Source organism: Eurytemora carolleeae, unplaced genomic scaffold, assembly GCF_000591075.1.
Source record: "Eurytemora carolleeae unplaced genomic scaffold, Eaff_2.0 scaffold666, whole genome shotgun sequence".
NCBI lineage: Eukaryota > Metazoa > Arthropoda > Copepoda > Calanoida > Temoridae > Eurytemora > Eurytemora carolleeae.
The window spans coordinates 87195-110662 of NW_019396603.1; the positions used below are offsets into that span (position 1 = coordinate 87195).

Below are 23468 nucleotides of genomic sequence, written 5' to 3' on the forward strand. Positions count from 1 at the left end.
CGTCCTGTACTAATCACTAAAAGTAAAAAAAAATCAAGGTTATAATGTCAAAAATGAGAGTGCTAGGACAAAAAACTAGAGGGGGGGGGGTGGCATTCTGTTTAGGCTCTAAAAACAAATCTTAAAATTTGTTCCAACTCCACACAGATTTCAAAGATTAAAACTAACTCTGTTCTCCTTTAAATTATGCAATCTATTTTTTGTGTATTTTGAATTTAGTCGATATTGGTAAAATAAGAAAATGATAAAAATATAAATGTTTGGAAAGTTTGCTCCTGGTTCTAAGCTCACAATAAAAAACTAATAATTGTCAAGTTTAGTTCTGCTGCATTCATCACACTTCATACATATTCAAATATAAATGCACATAATTTATTCAAACTGTATCGCAATACTGTACACTGTACAGTAAACATATCACTGGTTTTAGCACAGTTTTTTCTTACTATGATTTTCTCCTAGACCATACTCTTCTCCTAGACCATACTCTTCGCCTAGACCACACTTTTTTCCTAGACCATACTCTTCTCCTAGACCATACTCTTCTCCTAGACCACTCTTCTCCTAGACCATACTCTTCTTCTAGACCATACTCTACTCCTAGACCATACTCTTCTCCTAGACCATACTCTACTCCTAGACCATACTCTTCTCCTAGACCATACTTTACTCCTAGACCATACTCTACTCCTAGAACATACTCTTCTCCTAGACCATACTCTTCTCCTAGACCATATTCTTCTCCTAGACCATACTCTACTCCTAGACCATACTCTACTCCTAGAATATACTCTTCTCCTAGACCATACTCTTCTCCTAGACCATACTTTTCTCCTAGACCATACTCTACTCCTAGACCATACTCTTCTCCTAGACCATACTCTTCTCCTAGACCATACTTTACTCCTAGTTCATACCCTTCTCCTAGACCATACTAAAACTCTTCTCCTAGACCATACTTTTCTCCTAAACCAAACTCTTCTCCTAGACCATACTCTTCTTCTAGACCATACTCTTCTCCTAGACCAAACTCTTCTCATCGACCAAACTCTTCTCATAGACCAGACTCTTCTCCTAGACCATACCCTTCTCATAGACCAGACTCTTCTCCTAGACCATACTCTCTTGTTTCTTTCTCTTCAAGGAGTGAGAGCATGTTGATATATCTGTGTTTAGGTTTGAGGATATTTCACGTGGATAAGAAGATACAATTGAGCTCGTATTCTCATCATCCGAGCACTCAATACAACTTTCAACATGTTCAGGGGATTGAAAATGTCCACTTGTTTTCCGACGCATTGTGAGCAGTCCATCCTTTTCACATCTCACCTACAAAATAAAAAATTAAATCTGGAAGAACATTTGAACTTTGAAATTTAAGAAATCCGCAGATTTTCAATATTTTGGATTATTTATTCCCTTGGTGTAGTAAACGGTAAATATAAATGTTCTGAAATCCGAGGAATCGGATTCTATATTTATTTATTTATATTTGTATATTTTCAGATCGAATATATATCTCAGAACAAAAGTAAAATCCCTTGAAAGTCAGCAATATCCTCCATAATCAGATCTCAGCAAAGATTTGACATAAACCTGACTTCATAGTACAAATATAATAATATTTAGAAATATTACGCACATTTTGTCATAGTTCCTATATAGCACACACAACCGGTGTACATTTGAATATCCGAGCTGGGCCAACCTTTGCGGTCCTAGTTTGGACTATACCGCCAATTTACAATTACTAAAGCGGCAGACCTGTGTGATAGATGTTTAGCATGCTTTATGTTAAACATTTCAAGGCTGTCTTTAACTTTTGACTTTTATCCTCAAAGTTATATTTTGATCGATTTAAATAATAATATCTTCTTGTTTAAACTTTATTAAAATTTAGTGGAAGTTATTTTTGAACCTTAAACTTTGCATGAAGAATATCATGTAAAAAAGTCACAAAGAATCCAAGTTCTTTTTGAAATACGATGATTGCATTAAAAAATTTAATCAAATTTAAATACGAAAAAAAACTTTTTCATAATGCATCAGAATTTTGCATATTTCTTTTGTAGTTTCAAAGAAAGATGAAAGTACACTAAAAATAATTTTGAAAATAAATAAAAAATTTTGAAAATGCAAGTACACAGGCAACGCTGGGTACTGGACTGCCCAAGCACATATAATGTATATTTACCGGTAAACACTGAATAGTTCCAATCTCTGGTGTTCTGGTGTTTCTAGATCCAGCTCTAGGCTGCAAACTCAAGCTCTCTAGATTAGTTTAAATATAAGTTCTAATCTCTGGTGTTCTGGTGTTTCTAGATCCAGCTCTAGGCTGCAAACTCAAGCTCTCTAGATTAGTTTATTTTAAATATATTTTTTTCCTTGAAAAGGAAGCTTAGAACAAGTTTTAAGATTTATTGTAAACCATTCCGGTCTTTTATTCCTAGACTTACTCAGCTCAGCTTTTAAATCCTTGCAGCACCATACTGTCCAATACATTAGCGCTCTCATATAGATTTATTTACTTCAATATATCATAGTTTCATCAGCAGTACGTTAACATAAAAACGTGTCGAAAATGTTTTTTGATGTAATCAAAGAACCTCTTATGGCTTAAATTGTCAAAAAAAAAATTAAGGGTTTTAAGGGTTGAAATCTTGGATATATTGTTCCAAAAGTTGAACCGGAACGAGATGGTCCAAGGTTAGGTATTTTTTAATCGAGATTATTCCAAATTTAAATATGTTTTTTTTTCTTTGAGCGACGATCTAAATTGTACAGACAAAAAGTTCCAAAAATAATCTTTTTCCAAATCTGTGAACACTTCCTCTGATGAGAAACTAAACTAAAGACAGGTTTAACTTGAGCTTGTTTACTCCATACACTAACACTCTAACAAACTTTAATTGGTTTCCCTTTTTAAGAACAAATATGGCAGAACAGTTGAAACACATTATATATCTGAGAATAAGAAAACTCTATTCTATTTATATCAATAATATTTTCAAAATATTTCTAAATTTGAAAACCAGTTCAGAAATTGTAGAACAATTAAAAAAGCTGAAAAATAAAATATATGAAACTGTACAACTGTACAACTGTACGAATGTACAACTGTACAACTGTAAAACTGTACAACTGTACAACTGTACAACTGTACAACTGTACAACTGTACACTGTACAACTGTAGTTATGAAGTATTTACTTACCAACAGTGTAAAGAGGATCTTCCATTATATTTGTAGTTGCTTGATCTTGTCTAATACATGTAGCTTGATCTTGTCTAGAACTATCACAATCCTGATTCCTCTTCAAGATACCCTTCCTACACCTTACATTGCAATATTCAATATTCAATATGTTTCGTCGGGATATGTTTGGTGATGATATGTTTCGTATGTGCACCATTTAGACTGCTGACAGAGTATACCAGAATATTAAGAACTGTTGACAGATTATACCAGAATATTATAACTGCTGACAGATTATACCAGAGTTTTTAGAACTGCTGACAGTGTAAACCAGTATATTTGGAACTGCTGACAGATTATACCAGAATATTTAAAACTGCTGAGAGATTATACCAGAATATTTAAAACTGCTGACAGGGCATACCAGAATATTTAGAACTGCTTCCAGGGGATACCAGATTATATAGAACTTTTAAAATGTATACCAGATTGTTTAGAAGTGCTGATGGGGTATACCAGAATATTTAGAACTGTTACTTACAAGCTAGAGAATGCTTAAATGCCATAGTGTGAAAGGTTTCAAATTATGTTTTTTTAATTCATGTGTCAAGAATGATTCTTTCTTGAAATCTGAAAATTACAAAATTCTTTAATAAAGTAAAGGTTTGCAAAGTAAAAAACCTTGCTAAAATTTCTATTAAGGTGTGTAATGTATCATATCAACTGTTTAGCAGTGGTTCAACGCATCTTTAAGAAAAGAATCACATTGTTTCATATAGTCCTTGTTTAAAAGTGAGTGAACCTTCGCTATGTAACCCAATTCTATTTAATGTTGATGCTTCTCTCTACTTTAATTCATACCTTGGTCTAATAAAGGTTTATTTGCATGGGCAGATGTTTGACAACAAATTTTGATGAACCATGATTTTTCAAAATTTAAGAAAAGAAAGAAAAAAAAGTTAGCAATTCTATTCTTTTATTAGTTTACCCCCAACTCCTCCCCTTTCTACATAAAAATGAGGGAAGACGATGTGGAAGAAGAAAGAAGAAATTTTGAAATTTATATCCCATCTTGATATAACTTTTTACCAAAAACTGTGCGAACATAATTGGCTATAAAAATCCCATTCTGCTCTCAGCATCACAGCTTAATTCATTTCAAGAGAAAAATTAGAAAAAGTTAATATTTATGGACTTTTTGCAGAAAATACTGACAAAATCATTACAACATGTAGATTTTTTAAAACATCTTTTTTCTTTTCTTTTGAACTTTAAAATAAATTTTTTTCTCAAGAAATCCACTTTAAAAAAAAAAATAATTCGTTGTATTCTTGTTTATTTAGTTTTATATTTGTCTAAGAAACTATAAACTCTAAAACGGTTGAACCAAATTAAACATTAATTCTTTCAAACATAAAAATGTTAAATCTTCCTTAGTATCATTTCTTCAAGTATTTCAGTGGATTATAAGGAGCTGTCGATGTAATTTCAAGTATTTCAGTGGATTATAAGGGGCTGTCGATGCAATTTTAGGTATTTCAGTGGCTTATTAGGGTCTGTCGATGTAATTTCAAGTATTTCAGTGGAATATAAGGAGCTGTCGATGTAATTTCAAGTATTTCAGTGGATTATAAGGGGCTGTCGATATAATTTCAAGTATTTCAGTGGAATATAAGGATTTGTCGATATAATTTCAAGTATTTCAGTGGATTATAAGGGAATCTGTTGCGTCTATAAGGAGAAAATTGTTAAAAACGACAAATACCGAAGAACGAAGTGTCCATACAAATTCAGAAAGATGCAACATACGATTTAGACCGTAAAAAATCTATTTAGTTTCAAACAAAGCATTCAGATATTCAACCTATAGTCATCGATTATCTTTCGCCACATTTGTATATATAGTTGATTTTTCATAATATGTTTTAATTGTTATGATCTGAGAGTTACTTATAAAAACATTTATTCCTGTTTCGAAGATTTTTGGTAATGAAGACGACATTTTAATATTTTCTAGGAATGTTCGAAAACAAGTTGTAAGCTAAATATTATTTTAAAAAATAAAATCAAAACATACTATGAAAAATCAACTATATACAAATGTGGCGAAAGATAATTGATGACTGTAGGTTGTAATATCTGAATGATTTATTTGAAATTAAATAGATTTTTTTACGGTCTAAGTCGTATGTTGCATCTTTCTGAATTTGTATAGACACTAGGTTCTTCGGTATTAGTCCTTTTTAACAATTTTCTCCTTATAGACTCAACAGCTAGAAGTAAGATTAGTAGCGATCAAAAGCGCTTTTTTATCGCATTAAGCCTATACCCCCTTTCATTTTTCGCGAACACTCCCTTTAACATACAAGATCATAAATAATTAGGATAATTGAGAGCTAGGGAGTGAGCATGATTAGAAGCTAGGAGATTTTATTAATGCAGAGATGAGAAATTAAGTTCAAAAGAAGCTTAACTCTTTGAAACCGATTAGCTTTGTGTATTCAAAAGGTGTCACTTATCTCTGTGAACTTCATAAAATAGTTTAACCGTTTTCGTGGTTCCCGGACATTGTCCTGCAGGAAATAGTCCTTCAGGAATTTGTCTCATGCATTGGTGATTCTACAAATCTCCATTTTTTCATCTATATAATAGAGCTCTTCACTCATATATGTCAGCTATAACTGGCCAAACGGCCGGAACAAATTTGCTGAATTTTTTAGGGAACCCAAGGCATGAGTACCCTAGTCTACAGGCCCGTAGCCAGGGGTGGGTGCAAGGGTGCAGGTGCACCCCCCTTTCTTCTGAAAGAGGGGTGCAATGACGAATTTGCACCCCCCCCCCTAGTCCCATATAAAAGAAATTGTTTCTAAAATCTAGTTATAAATTATATAGCCCGAGTAAGAGATTACCACTGACTCTCTGGGTTTCCCCTGAGGGTTGGTTTCAACCTAAACCTGGGAATTGTTGCAGTATACATTCTCCTAGAGAGAACATATATAATATTGAACCATGAATACACTGTTTTCTAATCTAAGATATTCTAAACTTAATTTATAACCTAATCAATCCTTAGTTCAATCTCTACATAGAGCTGAGAAGTCATCAAGATTTCAAACTGAATTCTAAATACAGATAGAACTAGAATTTAACCCTTGTCTAGAGATAGAACCAGAACTTAAACCCTTGCCTAGAAATAGAACCAGAATACAAACCCTTGCATAGAGATAGAACCAGAATTTAACCCTTGCCTAGAGATAGAACCAGTATTTAACCCTTGCCTAGAAATAGAAACAGAATTTAAACCCTTGCATAGAGATAGAAACAGAATTTAAACCCTTTCTTAGAGATAGAACCAGAACTAAAACCTTTGCCTAGAGATAGAACCAGAATTTAACCCTTGCCTAGAGATAGAACCAGAATTTAAACCCTTGCCTAGAGAAAGAACCAGAATTTAACCCTTGCCTAGAAATAGAACCAGAATTTAAACCCTTGCCTAGAGATAGAACCAGAATTTAACCCTTGCCTAGAGATGGAACAAATGAATTTAAACCCTTGCCTAGAATTAAAACAGTATTTAAACCCTTGCTTAGAGATAGAACCAGAATACACACCCTTGCCTAGAGATAGAACCAGAATTGAAACCCTTGCCTAGAGGTAGAACCAGAATTTAAACCCTTGTCTAGAAATAGAACCAGAATTTAAACCCTTGCATAGAGATAGAGCCAAAATTTAACCCTTGCTTAGAAATAGAACCAGAATTTAAAGCCTTGCATAGAGATAGAACCAGAATTTAACCTTTTGCCTAGAGATAGAACCAGAATTAAAACCATTGCCTAGAGATAGAACCAGAAAGCAAACCCTTGCCTAGAGATATAACCAGAATTTAAACCCTTGCCTAGAGATAGAACCAAAATAAAAACTCTTGCCTAGAGGTAAAACCAGAATTTAAACCCCTGCCTAGAGATAGAACCAGAATTAAAATCCTTGCCAAGAGATAGAATTGAAAAATATTGAAGAATTTGAACTGATGATATTGAGGAATGAACTGATTATATTGAGGAATGAACTGATTATATTGAAGGATGAACTGATTGAGGAATGAACTGATTACATTGAGGAATGAACTGATTATATTGTAGAATGAACTGATTATATTGAAGAATGAACTGATTATATTGAGGAATGAACTAATTATATTGAGGAATGAACTGATTATATTGAGAAATGAACTGATCATATTGAGGAATGAACTGATTATTTTGAGAAATGAGCTGATTATATTGAAGAATGACCTTGCATTTAAAGAGGAATGAACTGACTATATTGAAGAATGAACTGATAATATTGAAGAATAAACTGATTATATTGAAGAATGAACTGAATATATTGAGGAATGAACTGATTATATTGAGAAATGAGCTGATTATATTGAAGAATGAACTGATTATATTGAATAGTAAACTTGCTTATAAAGAGGAATGAACTGACTATATTGAAGAATGAACTGATTATATTGAGAAATGAACTGATTATATTGAGAAATGAACTTATCATATTGAGAAATGAACTGATTATATTAAGGAATGAACTGATTATATTAGGGATTAACTGATTATATTGAGAAATGAACTGATTATATTGAGGAATGAAGTGAATGATATAACTGACTATGAAAGACTAAGATTGCACTGTTTTCCTTTGAATTGTCTGTCCTGATGCATTCTCCTCAGAGATTAAACTTCTGCTCGGACTCAATCCAAGTTCATTCAATCTCTACATAGAGCTGAGAAGTCATCAAGATTTCAAACTGAATTCTAAATACAGATAGAACTAGAATTTAACCCTTGTCTAGAGATAGAAGCAGAATTTAAACCCTTGCCTAGAGATAGAACCAGAATACAAATTCTTGCCTAGAGATAGAACCAGAATTTAAACCCTTGCCTAGAAATAGAAACAAAATTTAAACCCTTGCTTAGGGATAGAACCAGAATACAAACCCTTGCCTAGAGCTAGAACCAGAATTGAAACCCTTGCCTAGAGCTAGAACCAGAATTTAAACCCTTGTCTAGAAATAGATCTAGAATTTAAACCCTTGCAGAGAGATAGAACCAAAATTGAAACCCTTGCCTAGAGATAGAACCAGAATTGAAACCCTTGCCTAGAGGTAGAACAAGAATTTAAACCCTTGTCTAGAAATAGAACCAGAATTTAAACCTTGCCTAGAAATAGAACCAAAATTTAAACTCTTGCCTAGAAATAGAACCAGAATTTAAACCCTTGCCTATAAATAGAAACAGAATTTAAACCCGTGCCTAGAAATAGAAACAGAATTTAAACCCTTGCTTATAGATAGAACCAGAGTACAAACCCTTGCCAAGAGATAGAACCAGAATTAAAACCTTTGCCTAGCGATAGAACCAGAAAGCAAACCCTTGCTTAGAAATAGAACCAGAATTTAACCCTTGCCTAGAGATAAAACCAGAATTTAACCCTTGCCTAGAGCTAGAACCAGAATTTAAACCTTGCCTAGAGATAGAACCAGAATTTAAGCCCTTGTCTAGAAATAGAACCAGAATTTAAACCCTTGCCTATAAATAAAAACAGAATTTAAACCCTTGCCTAGAAATAGAAACAGCATTTAAACCCTTGCTTAGAGATAAAACCAGAATACAGACCCTTGCTTAGAGATAGAACCAGAATACAAACCCTTGCCAAGAGATAGAACCAGAATTAAAACCTTTGCCTAGAGATAGAACCAGAAAGCAAACCCTTGCTTAGAAATAGAACCAGAATTTAACCCTTGTCTAGAGATAGAATTGAAAAATATTGAGAAATGAACTGATTATATTGAGGAATGAACTGATTATATTGAGAAATGAACTGATTATATTGAGAAATGAACTTATTATATTGAGGATTCGAACTGAATGATATAACTGACGATGAAAGACTAAGATTGCACTGTTTTCCTTTGAATTGTCTGTCCTGATGCATTCTCCTCAGAGATTAAACTTCTGCTCGGACTCAATCCAAGTTCCCCAGGATCCCTGGAGTTACAAAACCTTTCTCTAATCAGGGTACAGTCCGTCCTGTGTAGGTTAGGATGAGACGGACTGGAGCAGATGATAATGTTGGAGCAGGTGGAACTAGATGCTAGATGTGTCTCTGCAGTATCCAGGATAAGCCGAGTATCTCCCTGGCTTGGTTTTCGGCAATGTCTCTGAACTGAGAGTATCAGAACTGAAAAGAACGTGGGTAAAGTTTAAACTTGAAAAAAATAATATATTTATATTCTTTCCGCAGAATTCAAGTAAATTCTTAAATAAGTGGAAAATGTAAAGATATTTTATTCATATTTCTATTAAAACTATCCTAATATTACTCCAGCTGATCTAGTGTATAGGCGATGCAGGTGACGCATGAAGGTGTCAATTAACAATTCGACATATTTACAAAACCTATCTATATTCTTTACCCCCTGTAAACCCATCTATTTTCTATATCCCCTGTAAACCCATCTATATTCTTTACCCCCTGTAAACCTATCTATATTCTTTACCCCCTGTAAACCCATCTATATTCTTTACCCGCTGTAAACCCATCTATATTCTTTACCCCCTGTAAACCTATCATATTCTTTACCCCCTGTAAACCTATCTATATTCTTTACCCCCTGTAAACCTATCTATATTCTTTACCCCCTGTAAACCTATCTATATTCTTTACCCCCTGTAAACCTATCTATATTCTTTACCCCCAGTAAACCCATCTATATTCTTTACCCCCTGTAAACCTATCTATATTCTTTACCCCCTATAAAACCCCAAGATCTTATTTATTTCTCATCATCAGGTGAAATATTGATAATTACCTGTAGCAACCATGATACAGAGAAATATCCCAGCTATAACTCCAGCTCCGACCTGCCAGGATACGTCCTTCTCCTCCTCAACTGGGAACACCTCCACCTGCTGAGACTCTGGAGGTTGCATAGTTTCAATATCTATATGGTTGGGTTGACTGGTTCCCTTCTTGTTATAGCTGGTCACAGATACAAGATAGTTTCCTCCAGGTTTCAGGTGTTGGATATTTACGTCAGGCTAGATCAGATTTCATTAATCAAAATACCATAGAGTAGGGGAGGATAGTAAAATATAATAGAAGGAGACCTATAAAACTGTGAAATAGAAGAACACAATTAACGCAATCCTATCTGTATTTGATGTTGTTTTAAAGCAAATGGTTTAATCAGTAGCTTAAATATTAACTTTTCAACTGTTTGTTTACCCAAATTTTAGTTTACTGTGAACTGCTAGTTTACCCAGCTGTTGGTTTACCCAACTGTTCATTTATCCAGCTGTTAGTTTACCCAGCTGTAAGTTTACCCAACTGTTAGTTTACTCAAATGTTAGTTTGCCCAAATGTTAGTTTACTCAGCTTTTAGTTTACCCAATTGTTAGTTCACCCAATTGTTATTTATCCAACTGTTAGTTTACCCAATTGTTAGTTTATCCAACTGTTAGTTTACCCATCTGTAAGTTTAAATAACTGTTAGTTCACCCAACAGTTAGTTTACCCAACTGTTAGTTTACCCAAATGTTCATTTACCCAGCTGTTAGTTTATCCAGCTGTTGGCTCACCCAACTGTAAATTTACCCAGCTGTTAGTTTACCCAGCTGTTAGTTTACCCAGCTGTTAGTTTACCCAACTGTTAGTTTACTCAAATGTTAGTTTGCCCAAATGTTAGTTTACTCAGCTGTTAGTTTACCCAATTGTTAGTTCACCCAATTGTTAGTTTATCCAACTGTTAGTTTACCCAATTGTTAGTTTATCCAACTGTTAGTTTACCCATCTGTAAGTTTAACTAACTGTTAGTTCACCCAACAGTTAGTTTACCCAACTGTTAGTTTACCCAAATGTTAGTTTATCCAACTATTAGTTTACCCATCTGTAAGTTTAACTAACTGTTAGTTCACCCAACTGTTAGTTTACCAAACTGTTATTTTACCCAACTCTCAGTTTACCCAACTGTTGGTTAACCCAAAAGTTAGTTTACCCATAGGTTAGTTTACATAAATGTTAATTAACCCAACTGTTAGTTTACCCAACTGTTATCGAAAATATGTATCTAAGATTAAACATTTAGAAGCATCTAGTGTCTGGTTGGTTTTTCTATATTTTCTACAATCAATTAATCAATACTAGGCAATAACCAATAAGGCTCCCGCTCAATACATCTACAACAAATTATTTTAGTGGAAAAATAGTAATCTATAATTCCTGGTGTCTATTCTGAAGAATAAAGAAGAAAAAAATAAATAAGATGAGTTGGAGGATTAGATGAATAAGGATAAATTGGAGGATTAGATAAATAAGGATAAATTGGAGGATTAGATAAATAAGAATAAATTGGAGGATTAGATAAATAAGGATAAATTGGAGGATTAGATAAATAAGGATAAATTGGAGGATTAGATAAATAAGGATAAATTGGAGGATTAGATGAATAAGGATAAATTGGAGGATTAGATTAATAAGGATAAATTGGAGGATTAGATAAGTAAGGATAAATTGGAGGATTAGATGAATAAGGATAAATTAGATGAATAAGGATAAATTGCTAACAAAAATATTTGAAGGCAGTATATACCTGAGTGTGAGTATTTGGTTTTGTTAGAGGTATTTGGAATTTACAATACAATTTTCAGAATAAAAAAATTTCAAATAATTCTTGCTAAAATTGAATTGTGAGATCGAATAAGAATACCATTTTGTGATTATGGAAAAAAACGATTTTTTTTGGATTTAAGGGTTCTAAATAAATATTTTGGAATTAAGATTGAATGAAAAATAAATTTTAAGGATTAAAAATAGAACTAAGAAATAAAGGATTAATTGGATCTGAAAAGAGAGTAAAGGTTTCACAGACTAAAAATAAGTATTTATAATAAAGATTATGAATGCTAAACCTTGAGAAGATTTGAATCATCGTACATAACAATCCCGTTCTCACGTTCCTTCACAGTTATATGGAAGGTTTGGTTCATACCACCGTCAAATCCTAAAAAATACATATATCTATATATATCAATATATAAATTTGTAATCTCTGTTTGTCTGTTTGTTTATCAGATCATAACTCAAAAACCCCTGGGCCGATTTGCCTCAAATTTTGATAGGGGAATTTGGGAGACCCACGGGAATGGTATTAGCTTGGTTTTGAGACTCTAAGTTGAGTGGGTCAGCTTTAATAGTTTTAGTTTCCAGGTAAAATCGTTAAATTGCGGGTAAACTGTGGGAGTAACTTTAGTACCCTGTGCAGCGTTAGGTTCCCAAGCGAGTATATTATAAAGTAGGCTTTCAGATCGCTCAGCGCCCTCTACTGTAAGAACAAGTTTAGCTTTAAAATGTTTAGTTTTCAAGTCGCCATATTTTTTCGTCATAATGTAACAGTGGGCGAGTTTTGTTGATCTTTTACGATCAGCAATTCAAGGATTTTTTGGATCGCTGAGATCATAGCTACCAAGGGGAATCATGCCCCCTTTCCCCCCCTCCATCTTTAACCCTACGGTTGGANAAACTCGGTTCCCCCCCCCCTAGTTGCACCACTGGCTGCTATTTGAAATCTATATTTTGAAAAAGCTAAAATTTTAATCATGATATCTGGTTAATCTAAAATAAAGATCATATTGTATTAAAGATGAAAGAAGTTCTTTCAATTATATTTGTTTACAACTACTTTACCGGGATATAAAGGAATATTATTACCCTGACTGGCCGGAAAAGTATCCTTTTTTATTTTACTATTTTCTTCACCAAACACATTTATTAATATCATAAGAGAAGGTAGTTCTATAAACCTTCTTTAAAATGCACAGCATAATCTATAAAGTTTATCATTTAACTAGGTTGCAAGGATTGCAAGGGAATAATACCACTTGATCCAAAATCAGGAGTTGAACGAAACGTAATCAGAAAAAAAGTCCTTAAAAATAACGCTTGATCTCCTCTTTTTCTTAATCTCAAGATCAAATATTTCTTGTTCTCATCTTGTTTTTAATCTCCAGAGCTGAAAACTTTTGAATGGTGGATATCGAAAGCATTGCTTAATCTCCTCTTTTTATTAATCTCCAGATTAAATATTGCTTGTTCTTCTCTTGTTTTTAATCTCCAGATTAATTAACAGATCGGGATTAAGGATATCCCATTCTAAAGTTTTCAGCTTTGATAAGAGTAGATTACTGTGTATAGTTACTTTTGTAAAGTCTAAAGCGTAAAATGAAAAAAGTAAAATGTAAAATATAAAGTGAAAAGTATAATATATAAAGTGTAGTGCAAAGTGTAATGCGCATTTAATTTTATTGCAAAATCAAAAAGTACATTGGCAAGTGTCTTAATACTTCAGTTATCAGAGATCGGATATTGATAATCTTAAAAGCTTGATATCCAATTTGGGCATTTTTTAATTTGAGGATCAATTATAGTTATCCCTGTAGGGTATGACCATCACGGGATATGGAAGATGATCTAAATTAATTCATAGATCTGCTTAAGATGAATGCTTAATCCCGAGATTCACTAAACAAAAGGTCTGGCTTCAGACCTTTTTAGAAAACTAATTAATATCTCCTCTCAACAAAACTATTTCTGTATCACTGACAATTTTTTTTCACTTTAGAACTCAGTTAGAGGATAGTTTAGTGCTATTGCTTAAAAATGCCAATTTAGAGTGTTCAATCATTTTTATCTTTAAACATTTTTTATTTATATTTTCTTGACAGCAGACATCATATTTCGTAAATATTTAAAAAGATGAAATTGTCTGTGTAAGTAAGAAGATATAACTTTATAACTTTACGGGAGAACACTTTATTGCTTGTTACTTCAGGGTTAATTCAAGATTTCAAGAGAGGGGGTACGTTGCTATCGTAGGGGCGTTATTTATTGGTAAAAGGAAAACTAACCTGGCAAACCCTGTAAAGGAAAACTAACCTGGTAAACCCTGTAAAGGAAAACTAACCTGGTAAACACTGTAAAGGGAAACTAACCTGGTAAACACTGTTAAGGAATAAGAACCTGGTATACACTGTAAAGGAAAACTAACCTGGTAAACATTAGAGATGAAAACTGATCTGGTAAACACTGTAAAGGGAAACTAACCTGGTAAACACTGTTAAGGAATAAGAACCTGGTAAACACTGAAAAGGAAAACTAATCTGGTAAACATTGGAGATGTAAAGTAACCTGGTAAACACTGTAAAGGAAAACAAACCTAGTAAACATTTGAGATAAAAACTAACCTGTTTAGTATTGGAGATGAAAACTAACCTGGTAAACACTGTAAAGGAAAACTAACCTGGTAAACACTGTAAAAGAAAACTAACCTGGTTAATATTGGAGATGAAAACTAACCTAGTAAACACTGTAAAGGAAAACTAACCTGGTAAACACTGTAAAAGAAAACTAATCTGGTAAATATTGGAGATGAAAACTAGCCTAGTAAACACTGTAAAAGAAAACTAACCTGGTAAACACTGGAGATGAAAACTCTCAGAAGATTTATTTATAACTGTACAGTTCTCTACTGGGTCAGGAGTAACTAAACAATTAATAATATTGATGCATGTTTTGAACTCAAACTATTTGTTGAGGATATTAAATTTGTTCCAGTGAGGAGAAGGTTTCATGAAACCAACATTCTAAGCCAATTCAAAGAGTTGAAACTAATTCAAACAGATCCGAGCCAAAATTAAATATAATTCTGTTATATTTAATTTAGAACAAAAGTTATTGTTTGTAATATAATCATAATCAATAATTTTCTCATACAGATATGAATAATTTCTTCAAAGGAAAGAGAAAATTTTCTTTTTGAAGAAAATTAATTTTATGATCGTAGAATTTTACAAATCTACTTTTCAAAAATCAAAGTCAATTAATCAGAAAAATGTTTAAAAAAGGTTAAAATGTTGGCAAGCGCTGCGGCGCTGGGGGACATTAGGTTGCCGAGCGCTGGGACTATTTCAAAAATAGTAATAAAATAGTTTTTTTAGACAAAGTATTTTACAAAATTTAATTCTTTACGCAGATATATTTAGTTGAATTAGAATATTATGATATCACATATTTAATTCATGGTTTAATTGTCCATGGACTAAAAAGATCTAATTACAGTCTTGAAATTTAGCTATTATAGATAGGAACACTGAAAAGTCGAGAAACTTATGTCAAAATATTGCTTATTTATTTCTGAAAAAAGTTTCGCTTTTCTTTTTTTAATAGGAATATCATTTACTTTGTAATATTTTATTGTTTAAAGTGATTTCAACTAATTTTAATGTTTACTGAAAGGACAATTTTTAAGAAAGAATCAGTTATTAGATCCCTGTCAACATTTTCTGATAAAGAAAAAGAAAAAAGACGACTTTCATTTCATTTCACTGATTTCTGGTTACAAGTGTATGGAGAAAGTTATCTAGGAAATAACCCCTAGAAAACACCTAAATATCTAAAATTAGCTTGTTTGTTTGTTTGTATGAAATAAATGCCAAAAACAGCTGAACCGATCAGACTCAAACTTTTTGAAGACCTTACATGGCCCCAGGTACCATCAGTAAGAATTAAAAAAAATGTGTTTTAAAAATTTCGATTTTTTCACGAAGCCTCGTTGCTAGGCTAGAAATAACTAAACTATTTGTTAATAAAAATATTGGTAAGAGCTGATTAGTTATGTCATTGTGTTTCATATGATTCTAGATATATATATTAATATTTATTTATTAAAAATTATATAAGCATATTGTTTCATCTGGTTTCTCATTTCTTTATATTAGAGGTTTCTCATTTCTTTATATTAGAGGTTTCTCATTTCTTTATATTAGAGGTTTCTCATTTCTTTATATTAGAGGTTTCTTATTTATTCATATTAGAGGTTTCTCATTTTTTATATTAGAGGTTTCTCATTTCTTTACATTGGAGGTTTCTTAATTCTTTATATTAGAGGTTTCTTTTTTCTTCATATTGGAGTTTCTCATTTCTTCATATTGGAGGTGTCTCATTTCTTTATATTGGAGGTTTCTTATTTATTTATATAAGAGGTTTTTCATTTCTTCATATAGAGGTTTCTTATTTATTTATATTAGAGATTTCTCATTTCTTTATATTAGAGGTTTCTTATTTATTCATATTAGAGGTTTCTCATTTTTTATATTAGAGGTTTCTCATTTCTTTACATTGGAGGTTTCTTAATTCTTTATATTAGATGTTTATTATTTCTTCATATTGGAGTTTCTCATTTCTTTATATTGGAGGTGTCTCATTTCTTTATATTGGAGGTGTCTCATATCTTTATATTAGAGGTTTCTTATTTATTTATATTAGAGGTTTCTTATTTATTTATTTTAGAGGTTTCTCATTTCTTTATATAGAGGTTTCTCATTTCTTTATATTACAGGTTTTTTATTTCTTTATATTAGAGGTTTCTCATTTCTTTATACTAGAGGTTTCTTATTTCTTTAAATCCGAGGTTTCACATTTCTTTATATTAGAGGTTTCTCATTTGTTCAATTTCTGTATAAACTATAAACAAAATTTTGTTCTGGTTAAATTTTGTCTGAATGGAAAACTGTCTGCTAAGGGTCCTCTTAATGATTCGTCTTTGTGGGGAACCCTGTACTTCTGTATTATGAATATTGACTTAAGAGAGAGGTTTCACTCCTTGGTTTTAACCAATCTTGGTTTCTCTTTGTGTAGGTTCAGAAACATGCAGATGAAAGGAAATAAAGAAGATGATGTCAGCAGGTTTTTTTCTTTTTGTTTATAATTCTCTCACAATATTTATATTTAAATTCAGGTTGGAACAAAAAGGTTTGAAGAGTTTTACGTTGGTTCCTATCTATTTGACAAATCAAAATTCACTTAATGCCAGTTAGCGTAAATGCCGAAGAAAAGGCCAGATTACTCTTTCTTAATTAAAAAAAAAATTATCTTTTAAAACTATTCAATAAATTTTTAACCTGACAATATTTTTGATAAACCCTTTACTCATACATAATACATATATCAATATTCATAAATAAATTGATTCAGAAAACTGGGACTTCAACTAACCCTTTATTTAGAGTGATGTATGCCGATTCACATTAGCACCTGTAAACCTTCGCTTGAGCTAAATGATATAATGATATTCATGTTTTTGTTCAGAAGATGGCATTATTGTGAATCGGACATGACTCTCTGAAACAAATTTAATTTGACCCAACCCTAAGATAAACATCCATTTATTAAAGTTAACCCTGGAGTCAGAAAACAATTCCTTTCCTTGCACTGTGATGCTGTGTTCGGTGTTCAATTTAATAAAATATTTGAACTTTTCCAGAAAATACATTCCATGGAGGTAGCTAAGCAAATTTTTTGCTACGTTTTTAGCTGACTTTTACTTCGCAAAAAATTAATATTCTTTGATTGCAAATAAACATATACGCGAATTTCAAACAATATTAGTCACAAAGAGAAAGAAACACAAACTGCGAACTAGATTAACGAAAAATGAACATGCAGATTCGGTTTTAGGTTGGATTTATTTTCTAAACTCCCTCGCCAAGTTTTAATAGTTCTGTAGTTACATAGGCAAAACCATACAAGTTTCTGAAGAGCGATTATTCAAATCAGGAGTTACAATATCGTTGGAGTAATTCTCCTTGCAAAGCTCCTTATATCTACAGGTACAGTTGAACCCATAAAACTGTGGAATATGGAGACGACTATTATGATTTTATAAAGTCAAATCAACGTTTGAAACATATCAATTTTGAAATGTACAACATAATGAATTGATTTTCAAGCTTTTCTTAAAACATTTTTCAAAAAAATACACAATTTCTTAGATGTCGTCTTCCCATTCCCACAATTTTATTGATCCCACATTATTCCTTTTTTATTTGCTATATACCTGCACAATGCACATTAAAGCTGGTATAATTTGGATAACTGAGAAACATTTAATCCAGAGGAAAATAAAGTTTTCAAATCCCTTGAAACCAAGGCTTCCATTTAAAGTGCTTTTATTGCGAATTCCAAGCCCTTCGAGACTTTAGCCCTACGAGACTTCAGACCTACGAGACTTCAGACCTTCGACACTACAGACCTTCGAGACTTCAGCCCTACGAGACTTTAGACCTACGAGACTTCAGCCTTTAAGCTATTCAAGAGCTCAATCAACTCACTGTATTGCTTTCTGCATATTTGATAGAAAATGTAGAATATCTACCTACAAGATGGATAGAAAATGTAGAATATCTACCTACAAGGTGGATAGAAAATGTAGAATATCTACCTACAAGGTGGATAGAAAATGTAAAATATCTACTTACAAGGTAGATAGAAAATGTAGAACAGGATTGAATAGAATGTAGAATATATCTACTTACAGGGTGGATAGAAAGTGTAGAATATCTACATACAGGGTGGATAGAAAATGTAGAATATCTACCTACAGGGTGGATAGAAAATGTAAAATATCTACATACAGGGTGGATAGAATGTAGAATATCTACGTACAGGGTGGATAGAAAATGTAGAATATCTACCTACAGGGTGGTTTAGAACTGATCACTTTACCCGAACTTTAATATTGTAATACTTTTTTCTTTGTAACTTGATGTCATAGACTTTAAATATTTCAAACTTTTAATTTTGTTAGATCTAAAAGTCAAAACTTGAAATATTAAATGCTTACGACATAATAAGGCTTCCAAGATATTAGGATTAGAAAACTAGAGTTTGCAGCGAGTAATCAGTTCTTTTGATAATGATGTCTTTTTTTTGAAAATTCATGTTTTAAAGCTACGGCATGAATTTTCCTACCCGTCAATCTTTTTGATCAATGACTATATTATACAACTATATGGAACACTTTCGGGACTTTTACTGGAATAAAGATTTTTTAATCCGGATAAAATGGCAAGATGGAATTTTTTTTTCTCCCAGAAACCATGATCTTTCAAGCAGAAACAGGGGAGGATAATTTTATAGAAAAAAATTTCCCTGGGTTGGAAAGATTTTAGAAAATACAGGGTGTCCCACATCAAATTAGACCGCGTCAGTGGGTCTAAATTACGATTTGGGGGACAAATCAGATAAATTTAAGAAGAATTAATCATTTTGAAAAATTTATTGAGGCTAATAGAATGTTATTTTTGCAGAAAGTAATAGATTTTTCTAGTATTGTGCGTATTTTGGCGTTAAAGATTGGATATAATCTAATATGATATGGGACGCTCTGTATAAGATAATTACTTTTGTTTAAATTGAAACAACTACATTTTGTAATATTTCACTAGACTCCGATATTGAGTTATGTACACTAAAATCCTTTACAAAGTGTAGAGAGTGCAGGCTCAATCCTCAGATTTATAAAATAAACAAGGTTCATAATCTTTCTGTAGGAAGAAAAATACAGTAAGGCAAAATTAAGATGAAAATGAAATGTCATTTTATGGTCTCGAGGTCTTCATGAATTAAAATTTGTATAACCTATACAATAACTGTATTAACCAAGGAACTACACTAGACACACCCGCCTCAAATGTACGCAAATTGTGTACAGCCCGAAACGTCGAGAATCGCTATGAAACCCAGTATCGGAAACCCGGTTTCAAGTTTTGTTAGATAAAAATAATTTTTGTCAGGAAATATCATTTAATATGGTTTCTTTGCATTTTTGTATTGTTTTCTGATTTCTTAAATTAAAATCTACGCAAATGCATACACTCCAAAAAGAAAACTAAAGAGTTTCGTACAAGTATACTCTCTTAAAATTCAGGCTCTGTGAGCAATGTAAACAAACTTAGTGATCCCTACTGTGAAAGGGTAGGACCGAAGCTTTAAGAAACGCCAGTCATTTTCTTTAACTTGTGTTGTGACAATATATATTCAAGAAATATTCTTCAAATCACCCCGGCTACCATACACCATGACATATGACTGATGTTTCCCCCTGCTGGATTCTTTGTTCTGATCTCCTCCCACTGCATAGTACACAGATTTGACGTATCAGATATGATGGTTCCTATAGTCAATATATATTTCTTTATATTAACCGTGTCTACTAACCTGCCATGATAATATGATAAACACAAGGAAGCTTCTGGTGACCAACTTGATTCCTGGAGGAACACATCAGGGTACCATAATCCATAGCAGTCACAGGAGTATAACTACAATACAGGGTGTATGTAGGATATAGAATACAGGACTAAGTAGGATACAGAATACAGGACTAGGTAGGATACAGGATACAGGACTAGGTAGGATATAGAATACAGGCTAGCTAGGTGGTAGGATACAGAATACAGGCCTAGGTAGGATACAGAATACAGGACTAGGTAGGGTACAGGATACAGGATACAGGATTAATAGTAGGATACAGAATACAGGACTAGGTAGGATACAGGATACAGGACTAAGTAGTATACAGGATACAGGATACAGGACACAGGACTACGTGTGTAGTATACAGGATAAAGATCTGGGTAGGCTAGGTAGGATAAGGAAACAGGACTAGGTAGGATACAGAATACAGGACTAGGTGGTAGGATACAGAATACAGGACTAGGTAGGATACAGAATACAGGACTAGGTTGGATACAGAATACAGGACTAGGTAGGATACAAAATACAGGACTGTAGGTAGTATACAGGATACAGGACTATAGGTAGGATACAGAATACAGGACTATAGGTAGGATACAGAATACAGGACTAGGCAGTATACAGGATCCAGGATTATGTAGGATACAGAATACAGAACTAAGTAGTATACAGGATACAGGACTAGGTAGGTACAGAATATGTAGGATACATGATACAGGATACAGGAGTATGTAGGATACAGGTTACAGGACTAGGTAGGATATAAGATACATAAGTAGGTAGGATATAGGATACAGGATTAGGTAGGACATAGGATACAGGACTAAGTAGGATATAGGATACAGAACTAGGTAGGATACAGGATACAGGACTAAGCAGGACACAGGATACAGGATACAGGACTAGGTAGGATACAGGATACAGGACTATCTAGGATACAAGATACAGGACTATCTATGACACAGGATACAAGTGTATAAGGTAGAGTACGGGGTATCAGGAGTATAGATAGAATACTAGATACAAGAGCAAAATTTTAAGGGGGGGGGTAACCTTCATAAAAAAATAGCCCAATTGAGATAGGGATAATGTCAAAGATTAAACTGGATAGTATTGAATCAGATGGAGGGGTTTAATAATGTGAGAAATTCTGATAATATTTGATTAAGAAAATATATATTTCATCATGACCTAGAATAAGTGGTAACAGCATACTGTAGAAATAAAGGAAATCTATCTGTGATTGTATTGTATGCAAAGTATAACAAACAAATAACAACTGAAATAAAACATAAACTACTATATTTTGTATCGGATAAAGGTTTAACTTGTACCTATGCAGGTTCATGCACTTGAAATTAAAATGCAGATGACATTTTAAAAGTACTCAAACAGTCATAAAGGAATTGAGTCTTTGTCACAATCTCTGATTTTCTAATCCCTATATCTTTCCAACCCAAAGTCGTAAACCTTAGATATCTTAAGCTATGCATGTTTTTAGACAAAACAATCTAAGTATGAAATATCAAAGGTTTACATCATCAGGTTGCTAAGATATTGGCATTCGAAAATTTGACTTTGTGGCAAAGACTCAATTCCTTTATACTTTTTGGATAAAAACTTTTCAATGCGTAATATGCAAATTTTCTCAATTTTTTTTATTTATGTAGTATTTTGTTTATGATCTAATACCCACCCCCTTATTGCAAGCTGTTGAAAAATCTTTACTAAAATAATTTTGCAAAAGAAGTTTCCGGAACAATAAAAACTATTATCTGTAAAAACATCCCCTTTACAATCTTTTAATAAGAAATCCTTGAACCTGCAATTATATTTTTATAGATAATTGAATCATAATTATCCTTTATTATTTTTCTTCAACCCTATCCGATATTTTGTCCAGTTTAAGTTCGTAAAATTTTTCTAAAAACCGCAAAATTTTGATTAAGCTGGGGTGGTTTGAAAAAAATCTTATAGAATCGTATACTTGCATCGGGGGAAAATTTAAAATTTGTTGAAAAATGCGGGTAAAAAAATCTCTCAAAATTGAACATCTTTAATTTTCTTCATCTGCAACAAGAATGTAATGCAAGGAAAGTTAATTGCGGTCGTGTATACTCTGCGTACATATTAAAACCAGTTCTCTCTGGGCGGAATTTGTAAACAAGAAAAGATGCCTCAGTGTTCGTTTATAGTACCCGAGGAGGTTAAAAGCATTGAATTTTGATAATTTTGATAATTCATATAATAGTTTCCTATGACCAGAATATTTCATTAATTATTTTGTGAAAGATGGATCCCATGTCAAGCTTCCACATCCGTCTTGTGTTTACATTACCGCCCAGTGACAGTACACTGCAGTATAAAAGATGCGTACACTTCTGAAATAACTTTCCTTGCATTAAATCCTTGATCTGCAATGTATTATCATGTGCACATTTTTTGTACTGTCTAGTTTCCTTTCTTAAGTATTTGGAGGTAAATGGTTGGGACTATACAACAGAATATTTTCCAAAACAATACTTTTCAATATAAAAGATTGGGTGGCGGTAAACTTGTAAAGATATTTATTTCTTTTAGCATCAATATTTACATAAATATCTATAGAGGGGGGGGGGCGGGGTTTGAAAAAAAAGATATTAAAATTCAATTATTTTTTATAAAATTTTCAACTTTTGAAGGTCAAATACTTGCTTATCCGATTTTCATTTACTCAATTTGAAAAGATATAAATTATCTCTATTTACTTCATTGTCTCTACTGGATAAATTCGCAAGTTATACTTTTACAAAGATCCCCTTTAACAATAAAGGGTGACACAATATTTTTTGCTTCGAGAAAAGTTTAAAAAGTACCGTCGTGAATCAGGTATGCAACTCTTCAAATGATTACCTAAACAATTTTTTTCTATTTTCAAATACCGGTCCTAGCTTCGTCATCTAAACTCGTTCATGCGTCACATTGCTTGAGCCAACATTATTCTATCCAAGGATGTAATGCAAGGAAAGTTATTTCTGAAGTGAATGCATCTTTTGTTATGCAGTGTACTGTCTCTGGGCGGTAATGTAAACACAAGACGGATGTCGAAGCCTGACATGGGATCCATCTATCACATAAAAAAA

At 32.7% G+C, this 23468-nt stretch overlaps 1 protein-coding gene across 1 annotated transcript in view; it reads right to left on the minus strand.

Annotated features, from left to right (window-relative positions):
• Nucleotides 1-936: 936 nt before the first annotated feature.
• Nucleotides 937-23468, minus strand: part of LOC111706164 (nephrin) — a 46554-nt gene continuing 24022 nt past the window's right edge. The window contains exons 11-19 of the mRNA XM_023478956.1: nucleotides 20308-20411; nucleotides 14720-14794; nucleotides 12165-12256; nucleotides 10067-10295; nucleotides 9194-9435; nucleotides 7892-7920; nucleotides 3214-3335; nucleotides 2195-2352; nucleotides 937-1329 (exon numbers count right to left, since the gene is read on the minus strand). Coding sequence (XP_023334724.1) covers nucleotides 2282-2352; nucleotides 3214-3335; nucleotides 7892-7920; nucleotides 9194-9435; nucleotides 10067-10295; nucleotides 12165-12256; nucleotides 14720-14794; nucleotides 20308-20411 — 964 coding nt within the window. The 3' untranslated portion in view covers nucleotides 937-1329; nucleotides 2195-2281. The remainder of the gene's footprint in view (nucleotides 1330-2194; nucleotides 2353-3213; nucleotides 3336-7891; nucleotides 7921-9193; nucleotides 9436-10066; nucleotides 10296-12164; nucleotides 12257-14719; nucleotides 14795-20307; nucleotides 20412-23468) is intronic.